The following is a 12,031-nucleotide window of genomic DNA, read 5'->3' on the forward strand; positions in this document are numbered from 1 at the left end:
ACCAGAGATTTTCTCTGGGATTCAAGGTGACTTTGAAGGCCCTGTAGAATTTTCCAGGTCTTCTTCTGCAACCAAGCCTTGGCGGAATTTGAGGTATGCTTGGGATCATTGTGCTGTTGGAAGATCCAATGACTCCCAAGCTTCAGCTCCCTCACAGACATTTTCTTTTAGGATTTCCTGATACATCAATGAATCCTTCTTGCCTTCCGCACGCTGCAGGTTTCCAGTGCCAGAGGATGCAAAGCAGCCTCAGAGCATCATCAATCCACCACCATGCTGGACTGTGGATAGAGTGTTTGTTCTTCATTCTTCTTCCTCCAGACATATCGCTGATCCATCATACCAAAAAAATCCAGTTTTGTTTCATCGCTCCACAGAAAAGAATCCCTAAACTTCTGTGGTTTATTTATATGATTTTGAGACGACTTTTGTTGTGCCTTTGGATCAGTAATGGTGTACGTCTTGGAGTTCTGGCATGGAAACCTTCTGCGATTAGTATGCTCCTTACTGTGCTCACTGAAACCTCAGTGCCTGTTGCCATCAAGTCTTGCTGCAGGTCTTTTGCAGTCACTCAAGGGTTTTTCACAACCTGCCATCTCAGAAATCTGGTTACAGCCATTAATAGCTTCCTTTTTCTGCCCCGTCCAGGTATTTCATGCATTTTCTGCTCCGAGCCGGCTCATATGTTCCAGTTCAAGCACACCTGGTGCAACTTGATTAATTGATTAAAAGACCTGTTTTGCATATTTGGGCTGTTGTGAGGGATTCTATTCAGGGGGATGAATAATTTTGAAACTTGAGAAATCATTATAAGCTGCATTTTCAGTTGAATTTGGGGAAACTACATGAAGCATTTGTTATGTTGAACTATTTCAATTGCTTTTGTTTGCTTTGTTCATTACAAACAGCTGAAAATCTGTACATTTTCACAATAAACCTGATTTGCAATGTTGGTTGAATAATTTTCATTGCAAACTGTATATCTCAGAATGGACTTGCTTCAGACAAAATTTTAATTTACATTATTTCATTTAACTCTATTCTAATAATATATAAAGCAGTTAAAACATCTGACGACTCTGATAAGTACTATAAGCAACCTCTTGTGCTGGATGGAGAGATTTGCTCTTTGTGGTTTCTCATCAGCAACTTTGTGTGTGTGTGTGTGTGTGTGTGTGTGTGTGTGAGAGAGAGAGAGAGTGAGAGAGAGAGAGAGAGAGAGAGAGAGAGGGGCAAAATTGTAAGATGTTTCTTTAATTATTAATAAATTGCCAAATAATTTCTCAACATGCAGTGGCATAAGAGGAACAACAAACTGCAGGACATAAAGTTATAAGAAAATAATCACCTTGGGTGCAGTAAAAGCCACTTCATACCACCTCTTCATTGATTAATTTTAATGAAGAACTCCATGTCTTCATTACATACTATGTTTATATTCTAGTATGTTGACTTAATATAATATTGAAACATCTGATAGTGCATCAGCAGAACCATTAACAACTTTCTTACGATTCTTGTTCATTAAAACATTAAGTCAAACAGAATCCATCAAATTTCCCTTAAGATAAGGAGTGTCTCTATGCAAATGTCCTTCCCTGTTATATATTTAAGAAATGAAGACCAAGAGCTTGTACTTATTCTGTTTCAACACATCATGTTCTCTACATCTCTACTGCTGCTGCTGCTGGCAGCCGTACACCGTAAGCGTTTTTACATTTGACATATAGTTTTGGTTACTTATGGCTTTTTTGCTTTTATAACATTAAAATAACTTCTTTTTTTTTTTTTTAACAGGTGTTCACTGTGTTGAGCTGATCCAGACCGGATCCACACTATTAACCCCTGGTCAGTCAATGACTCTGACCTGTAAAGTGTCTGGATATTCATTAACTGATAGCAGCTACTGTACAGCCTGGATACGACAACCTGCAGGAAAAGCTCTGGAGTGGATCGGATATATATGTAGTAGTGGTGGCACTGCCTACAGTGAGAAACTGAAAAGCAGGTTTCAGATTTCCAGAGACACGTCCAGCAGCACAGTAACACTAACAGGACAGAACATGCAGACTGAAGACCCAGCTGTGTATTACTGCGCTCGTTACCCACACTGAGGCAGATCAACAACATCCATGTGCAAAAACACCCTGTACAAAGGCCTGTTAGTCCACAAGTACAACACGTATCTATTCAAGTCTAAATATAAAATCTAATCGGACAAATGACAACAGAGTTTAAAGTTATTTTTAAACTTTTATAAAGTAGATTTTAAACCATATTTCTAATATAATAATGCTACATCTCTAACATTGCTGCACATTACACACAACATTATAATTACATAACTTACAAGAACTTGTTATACTGTGGTATCTTTACCTAACAATAATCACCTCAGCAAATTAGAATTTGTGTGATTATGTGTGAGAAAATGTGAGAGCATTTTGTCATGATTTTTAAAAGAGGTATAATTGTTCTGTGATCACGAGCCCAATATCCTCAAGCATAGATAATAATTATCATGCTAAATTTCAAACACTTGTATATTTTATTGAAAATTATAGTATTTGATAAAGAGGCATCTGTTCCAATAAAAATCCACACAAAATATTCTCTACATCTCTACTGCTCCTGCTGGCAGCTGCTTCCGGTCAGTGCTTTATCAAATTAATTAATTTACTACAATAGTAATAAATGTGCAGTATATATTGTGTGAGATATCACCATGTGTTTTCCTCCACAGATGTGCATGGTGTTGATGTAAGTACAGATATCACAATCGTCTCGTTAGTGTAACAAACATAGAAAACGAAATACTTACAAAAACAAGCTAAACTACAAAACAAACAACAGCCAAAATACAAACACAAAGCAACCAGGAACAAGCTCCATTCACACTAACACAGCCTAAGCTTTTATTGATGGAAGAACAGTGGACATGGTTCTCTTGATAAGCCTCCTAGTACACCGACTGACTGGCTGTAGCAGGAAGAGTAGAAGACCCATCACAAGTGTCTCTATGCAAATGTCCTTCCCTGTTATATATTTAAGCAGTGAAGACCAAGAGCTTTTATTTAACACACACCATGACCTCTACATCCCTACTGCTGCTGCTGCTGGCAGCCGTACACTGTAAGTGTTTTTAAACTTGACATAAATATGGCTTTTGGGCACATTTTCCTTTTACAGCATTAAAATGATAATTTCTTTAACAGGTGTTCACTGTGTTGAGCTGATTCAACCTGGAGCAATGATTTTATCCCCGGGTCAGTCAATGACTCTGACCTGTAAAGTGTCTGGATATTCAGTAAGTGATGGCAGCTACTGGACACACTGGATACGACAACCTGCAGGAAAAGCTCTGGAGTATATCGGACAAATATCTGGTAGTGGTAGCACTTACTACAGTGAGAAACTGAAAAGCAGGTTTCAGGTTTCCAGAGACACGTCCAGCAGCACAGTAACATTAACAGGGCAGAACATGCAGACTGAAGACACAGCTGTGTATTACTGCGCTCGTGAACCACAGTGAGACGGATTAACAACATCCCTGTACAAAAACACTCAGTACAGAAAAGTGATATATTAGGAAAAGCAATACCATAGCAATTAGGGCTTAATTAATCGGATATCGATCGCGATTTTCACTGCCCACAATTAAATGAACATGATTGACTGCGATATTGACATTTAAAGTTCATCCTCCGCTGATGTCATTTTGTAATGCCAAAACCCGGAAATGGTTCAGCATTTTAGCGCTCGCGCTCGAGGAAATCATGACACCAGCTAGCTCGATGCTAAATGGCACTACAGAGGTTGTCGGGGACATTAAATCTCATCACGTCGAATGGGAAAAAACTTTGCACATAAACTCAGGGCTCTACAGTGCAACCATTTCTCTCACATTTGCGACTGAAGTACTTTGTGTGACTGTGACTAAATATTTATTCACACCGGAGTGACCTGTTCGGAGTTGTATATTACAATCGGAATAAAAACTACAGGAAGTCCAAAATGCATCTACACCGAGCAACAGTTACTTTCACACTGCTTTTCCTCTCCTCAGTCAACCGAACAAGTGTGCAAATACTGCAGAGAAGTCATTATAATGACGAATAACACTGCACATCATCTGCTTCTGTCAACTCTCCGATCTCACAACCGCCATCTTTTATTGATCACGCAAAATGACCTGAACTTTCACTTGCTCGTGTAAACACAGCATTGGGCGGAGTAAATTAATAATAATGCTAACGCTACAAGATGGGTTTAAATAAAAATTCTTTATTAAAAAATTCCTCACCAATCAATCAAGAGTAGCAACTGTTCAGAAGGAGTACACTGCTGTGCTCCTCCATGCTCTTCACTAAGTCAAATACATAGTGTATTCACTTCATTTAAACTTAAGGTTGCCCGATATCACTAGAAAAGTCAGCAACAGTTTCCATGTTTTCATTTAATACCCCCAAAAACACAATATTATCAGCAGACATAGCAACACTGTACTGGGGAACCGATCTAAAATTAACAACTGATAAACAAACAGAAAACTAATAAAATGTAAAGACAGAAAATATGCTTAGTTATTAATAAATAATTGAATATAAAAAAATAGATATAATAAATTCATACACAGAGCTGTTCAAGAATTGACTCCAGCCCAGAACCATGACGGTGGAAAATGTCTAATTGTGTAGCTTTAAATATATTTAAGAGGCATTTTGGCTTACACATATTGACTTACCTTTAAATCTAAAACCTTATGGCATCTTCTTGCTCTGCCATTGCAGATTGCCGTGCTGAATTCATACATGTGCAGACGTCACATGCTACAGTCTCGCGTGATCTCGTGAGATTACACCACCAGGTCCTGAAGTCCCAGACATCTTGGAAATATATGTGGGATTTCTTTAGTTACATCTACTCATACTTAACTACAATGTATTATTTTTATTGTTGTTGTTATTATTAATTGTAAAGTAATAATTTATAATGCAACTACGTTGTTGAAAACTTGTTGATAAAACGTACAGATCTTGGCAAAATATCAACATAGATTTATAAGTATTTTTTGACCTTTCCACAATCAATTAGCCTCAATCGTTGTTTAAACATTGAAATTACAACTGACATTTTTTCAACCATATATCAGCGTTGAAGGTTGGTCTTGTGCCAACACACACTTGAAGCGCGCGCACAGAAAGCCCCCTCATCTAGCCCGGCTACACTGCGTTGTGTTCTGGTGCACAATAGACACTGGACACCAGCGTGTCTTGTTGAATTCACTTTTATTCGTCCCACAGACAACCTCAACATCTATTCAGAGTTCAAAGAGAGCAAAACGTCATCATACAGGATTTATCTTCTTAACAAACCTCTCTCAGTCAAACTCAACGTCGACTCACTGTCAACTGTAACTCAAAACATGTTAATAACATATAAAAATAACAAATGTCATTACACTGCATTCTATGACAGTCAATTATATCTGAGCCTCTCGTCATCCCAGCCTGTCCCTCAATCAACCACAACCTCACTGTACAGCTCGGCTCACTCACACTCATGCCAACCAGGAACCTTGGGGTGATTCTTGATGATGGCTTGACCTTTGCAGACCATATCTCAGCAACTGCAAGGTCCTGTAGGTTCATCCTTTACAACATCAAGAAAATCCGATCCTACATCACCAAACAGGCTACACAGATTCTAGTCCAGGCTCTTGTTATCTCTAAACTGGACTACTGCAACTCACTGCTTTCAGGCCTCCCAGCCAGCTTCATCAAACCCCTTGAGATGATTCAGAATGCTGCAGCGTGCCTCGTCTTCAACCAGTCCAAGAGAACCCATGTCACACCCCTCTTCATCTCCCTCCACTGGCTTCCTGTAGCTGACCGCATAAAGTTCAAGGCCTTGATGCTCACCTACAAGACCTTGTCAGGAACAGCACTCTCCTACCTCAACTCTCTCCTGAAGGCCTACGTTCCCTCTCGCAATCTGCGATTGATTAGCGACCGGACATTTAGCAGTTCCGACTCAGCGTGGCGCAAGGTCCCTTTCCAGAACCTTCACACTAACTGTTCCTCAGTGGTGGAATGCACTTCCAATCTCAATCCGGACCGCTGAATCTCTCACCATCTTCAAAAAACAACTAAAGACCCACCTCTTCTATGAACACCTAACAAACTCTTTAAATAAATAAATAAATAAATAAATAAATAAAAAATGCACTTACACCTCTACTCTGCACCTTGCTTCTTCTGGAATTCAATTAATAGATCTTGTATGGTAGCACTTCTTGTATTGTTCTCTGCTTGATATCGCTTTGCTTGTATCCTTCTCATTTGTAAGTCGCTTTGGATAAAAGCGTCTGCTAAGTGAATAAATGTAAATGAATATTATTAATAACAATAACAACGTCATCATACAGGATTTATCTTCTCAACAAACCTAATATGAGAAAACAACATAAGCGTTTACCTCGATAAGAAGATAAAAAGGGCGACAGCAAGCACACACGCGACAAATGAGTTTCACAAACTCATTTTGCAAGTAAAATACACAGCAAAAACGACACAATCCGTCTATTCTAATAATACTATAAATGATTAAACAGGGTTGTGCACTTGAAAGGACTTAAAATTCAAACTTAACTCGCTGGCTTAAGTATATACCTCTCTCAGTCAAACTCAACGCCACCTGATGAGAAACCAGAAATGACGTGATACATCGGCTACCAATTAGCAAAGAGCACTATAACACAAATAAAGTACTCCCAACACCAAGAGCAGCAAACTATTAAATAATCGCGAAGGATTTCGGCGAAATTGATACACTTTACAGAGCAACACATGCCATAAAAAAACACAAATAAAAAACCAATAAATTTTAATTTATTAATTTAATTCCTGTATCTGTTACACAAGCACCAAATTGAGTTCTCTTTAGTGGCTTATCATGCTTGGACCGTCAAATAAATACACAAATCATGTCAAAAAGCTGGTCTGGCTGAGTATTCATGCTAAAACAGTTATGTCTTAAGTGAATGTAAACAGCTGGGAAAGAAATCGTATGTGTGTCACTATATTGGATTTGTGCATAAGGTGTTAAAGTGACAGCAGTCTAATAAACCTGCAGTTATCTTTTATTCCTTACTGAATATGTCCCTTAGCACCTCTGCTTCTGTTGTATTTTAGATAACGGTCCAAATGTACATGCTTTTATCAGACATGTGCAACAGCAGTTTATTTTCAATGCAGGACCTAGTTAATGTTCTTTTATGCCTTGAAGTCTGTGTAAACGTAACCATCTCTAACTGCTCGTTAATACAAATTAAGTGTCTCTGTCCTCACAGACGGCAGTGATTCACCATTGAAGGGATTAGAGGAATAAAGTACTTCTGCACATGCTACTGTTGGAAAATAATTAACTTTAAAGTGGTAACAGTGACACTGCTTCAAGTGAGGATGCATCACATCAACCTTCCCTTGATTATTTTCCTATAACAGCATGCCCCCAAGTGTTTTATTCCTCACTGAATCTGTCACTGAGCTCCTCTGCTTCTGTTGCATTTTAGGTAAAGGTCTGTGTAAACTAAACCATCTCTAACTGCTCATTAATACACATTCAGCTTCTCTCTCCTCACAGACTGCAATGATTCACCATCATCTCACTCACATTAAACAACTGACAGATAATTTCTCTTTGTTGTTAACATTATCATAGTATTATTATATATTTCATTACACTATTCTGCAAAGGTAATAATAAATAACTCTAAATGTTATACATTATACAACATTCCCAAAGCTTTAACAACAGTGATGATTTGTGACCTGCATTATTTCTGGAACTACATTCAGTTTGTGTTGGATAACCTGGATTAGACACACAGCTGAAAAATGATACTTTCTGAAAGGACTGGACACGATTGTGTTGTTCAGTGATAAGAAAACTTCATGTCCTTTTGGGTTTTACAGTGATACACAGTGATGTACTAAAATGACTTGACATCTAATGAGTAAAGAGCAGTTATGGACTTGACAGCATGAAGCAGCTGTTACTTTGCTCTAGCAACAGTCATTCAATGTTAGTGTTATTTATTACATGTAGCTAAACATTTTAATTAATTTTCATACTTTTTTTTTTTTTACTTTACCACCGATCTTTGTGCTTTCTTGTATTTCAGTTGCCTGCAGTCAGATACTGAGTCTGATTCAGTGATCATCAAACCTGATCAGTCTCATAATGTTACGAAGCTTAGACGGAGACAAGCGCGAGCGAGCGGAGAGATGACGTGAGGAAGAATCCAGAACGAGAATCGAGTCGGGACCGAACAGGTAAGCTGTGTATCAGGGACGTAGGCAAAAGCGTAGTGAGAGACGAGTGTGAAGTCGAGCACCAGGGAAAACACTTCTAATGAAATCGGCTTAGTAAACAAACAGAGACTAGGCTGCTGAGCGGTTACTTCGCAAGCGGCTAATGCTAGGGAGGCCCGTATATAACCTCAGGTGTTTGCAGGTGTTCGTGATTAGAACTCAGGCGAACTCGAGCGCGGGTATGGCTGGGAAGTGAAGTCCTCCTCCGCCACGTCCCTGGGCGGTACTACACTTTGTGAGCTGCCGCGCCGATTTCGCGGTGTCATAACACATAAACTGACCTGCACGGCCTCTGGGGTTAACTTTGGTGGCTATTACATGGCTTGGATCAGACAGGCACCTGGAAAACGGCTGTAATTTGTTGCAACTACCCACGGCAGTAGCAAGTATTACTCCAGTGCAGTTAATGGCCAATCTCCACAATCACAATCTCCAGAGACAAAGTACTGAAAGGTTTTGACCTTTTACTGTATTATCATACTGACCAAAAAAAAAAAAAAAAAAAGACTATTCTTATTCCACACTTCGTCAATTTGCAGGAACATTAACATTTTTGGGCACAACAATAGTTACCTTATACCCACCCCCTCCCAAAAAAGATTATTTAAAAATGAAATAATCCCATATGTATGTGAATGCTATTGCTGTGACTTTGATAGAATTCAAATCATTACTTACTTAAAAAGAGTACACTGTTTAAAATGAGAACTTTAAGCATTTAGCTTAAAATAAGTATTTGTTGCAGTGGCCAAATCACCAAATATGGCTTAAAGACGTAAATACTGGCTCTCTTTTTCTCAGTGATAAGCAGGTGTCAGAAACGGAAAGTTGTGCAGTGCCACTTTGTGTACGGTGGTATTTCTGATTTTCAATAAGCGCTATCTACTGTCAGGGAGTGAATTTACACTTTCATTCAACACTTTGCGGCGTTTAACACCTAGGTGTAAACATACATTTTAAAAAAAATTCAAAATCCCGGTGTAAACAGGCCCATTGAAGATGCAAGATGCATGTCTGAAGGCCGAGAGCTTTATGATATACGTCACAATGACTACAAGAATGTTGGTAAGAGGGAGTTGTTGTGGCAATGAATTATGAGACAGGTATAAATGAAGGTCGGAGCCAGCTCCAAATGGGAGGGTCAGCTCCAAATGGGCTGTACAAACCCCCAGAGGACCTTGATTGTTTACTGTAGTGTTTGTCATGTAAATTAAGCTGTCAGGTTCTAACAGTTAAATGGATTAACTTGCAGTTTTTAAATTTTAAATATTGACACACTAAATTCCCAGATGTTGTAGAATCAACAAAAGGAGTGTATTTTATTTGTAAAATGATGTTTTATAAAAGTGTTTTCTTTGTATCCACCAGGTTACGCTGGTAAGGGAGATGAGGCGAGCTCCAGGACATTTACATCGAAGCATTTTACCCAGGATTGTGCAGTTTCTCATGCGTGCAATCCAGCTGAGATGGATTATAACGAGATGTATATGCAGAGAAAATGCATGGTAACTTTTATCACTATGGATTGTACATACATGTAAAATTATGTTTTTATTTCTGAGTAACTTGTACATATTTTGTAGATTTAGTTGAGAAGGAATAGTTCACCTAAAAACAAAATCACCGAGCAATAAAAAATTGTTGGTTATAATGTTGTAACACATTCACCTTACTGAGTGCAGTTATATCTCGTTTTAAGTTTGTTTCCATCTTGAAATTGTTGAAATTTAAGACGGATATTTAATATTAGACAATTATTTTATAAACTTCAATCTTCAAATAGAATGGCACTGGGAAAAAAGTGTTGATATTTAGTTTTAAAAATAGTGTTTTTGTCATCATTTAGCACACATTTTCAACCTAAATTCTGCCTATTTCTGAAATCCCACCTTTTTGTGGGACATGCTGCTAAATATAAATATAGGCCCACTATTCTAATCAAATTAAATGATTTATTTGTTGGTTTGCAAGTACACAGCAGTCTCTGTGTTTGGTCGAGTACAGCAGAGGAATCATGAGCTGGCCTCTTCTTCTTCTGATATCCTCTGTGCCCTGTGAGTAAACACGTCTCTCCACACCTTACTCACATTTTTATACGCTCCATATTTCAGTGTGAGTTTAAATTAAGTGAGTTTAATACCTTCCCTATGTTTTACCGCTCTCCTCTTCTCAGATGTGCATGGCATCAGTCTGACATCGTCTCCTACTGAGGTTAAACCTCCCGGAGCCTCAGTGAAGTTATCCTGTCAGATTTCTGGCTATGCCCTCACTAGCTACGGCACAAGCTGGATCAGACAGCCTCCAGGAAAAGGCTTGGAGTGGATCGGAATCATATGGGGTGATGGAGGCATAACCTCTGGAGCTTCCTTTAAAACTCGCTTCAGCATCTCCAGAGACACGAGCAACAATATGCTTTACTTAGATATCAACAGCCTGGTGCCAGAAGACACGGCTGTTTATTATTGTGCAAAGACACACAGCTGTACATCTCAGTGAGAGGACTGTACAAAAATTAAACCTCACATGTGTGTGAAAATTCTTAACTTAACTTAAATGGTACAATTTATGGAAGAGCATCACATCCTATATACATAAAGAAATATTACATGATTACAGACAAGATGAAAGCACAATAAATATTATTATTAAAAGAAAAAAACATTTTCCTCGTAGTACAAATTGTTTCACAAACAGTCAAATTTACCTTAATGTTTGAGTTGCATTGTATATATTTGCATTTTGTATATTTATATATCTGTACCCACGTTAGAAATTATAAACATTATGCTTTTCATTGTTCTTTAAGTCCTCTGAGAGGTGCTCTTTCTGTACTTACACAACATCTATTCAACAAGTTGAGGTTAAAATGACTGAGAGATTAAAATGACTGAGAGAGGACTGATGTCCTCCTAAGATTTCCATTGAAGTCATAAAATCTATTTGCAACATTGTTTAAACCTAAGACATTGGTTTTATTTTTACGTTGAATGTTGTGGAACATTCATAAGACAAGTTATTTCCTTCTGAATTGAGAATTTAACAGCACTGTGTTTGTAAAGTCTTTTATTTGTACGTTAGTCTGTAAATTGAATAATACCTTCATCCTAAAACCTTTAACTGCACAACATTGACCAACCTGATCTCATTCAAATGTGTATGAATTTGAAAGAACAGAAACAATGTGGTGGGAGTTAGTTTGATTTTGAAAAAAAAAATGAAGTAGTAAGAAAAGTACAAACTAGAGGCGTGCATCAGGATGAGAATCAGCTATAATAAAATCACAGGAGCATGTAGTCAGATATGAAGATTGTAGGACCCACAAATGGCCAGAAACATTAACATGGCCGTGTATTGGGTGATCATGCAATGTTGCGTGAAATGTTTGCTGCTACTTCCTTGTTAGTGTCACTGTGGTTTAAAGGTCTTTTTATGTTTATATTCTGGGGGAAAAGAACCAAATTAGTTTGTTAGAAAATACCACAATCAGGTCCAAAAAAAAACAAAAAAAAACACATGGAAATGGGCAGGAGAGGAATTAAAAAAACAGTCTCTCTCTCTCTCTCTCTCTCTCTCTCTCTCTCTCTCTCTCTCTCTCTCTCTCTCTCTCTCTCACACACACACACACACACACACACACAAACACACACACACACACA

The 12,031-nt window shown here is 38.2% G+C and overlaps 1 protein-coding gene and 1 gene segment (V, D, J or C); both read left to right on the forward strand.

Moving 5' to 3' along the window:
• Positions 1 to 12,031, forward strand: part of LOC108277513 (uncharacterized) — a 262,355-nt gene that overhangs the window by 134,078 nt on the left and 116,246 nt on the right. The gene's annotated exons all lie outside the window — the stretch shown is intronic.
• Positions 10,390 to 10,900, forward strand: LOC108277625 (immunoglobulin heavy variable 1-46-like). The segment is given in 2 exon segments: positions 10,390 to 10,429; positions 10,549 to 10,900. Coding segments are annotated over 2 exon segments (363 nt in total).

This window comes from Ictalurus punctatus, chromosome 2 (assembly GCF_001660625.3).
Source record: "Ictalurus punctatus breed USDA103 chromosome 2, Coco_2.0, whole genome shotgun sequence".
In the NCBI taxonomy this organism is placed as follows: domain Eukaryota; kingdom Metazoa; phylum Chordata; class Actinopteri; order Siluriformes; family Ictaluridae; genus Ictalurus; species Ictalurus punctatus.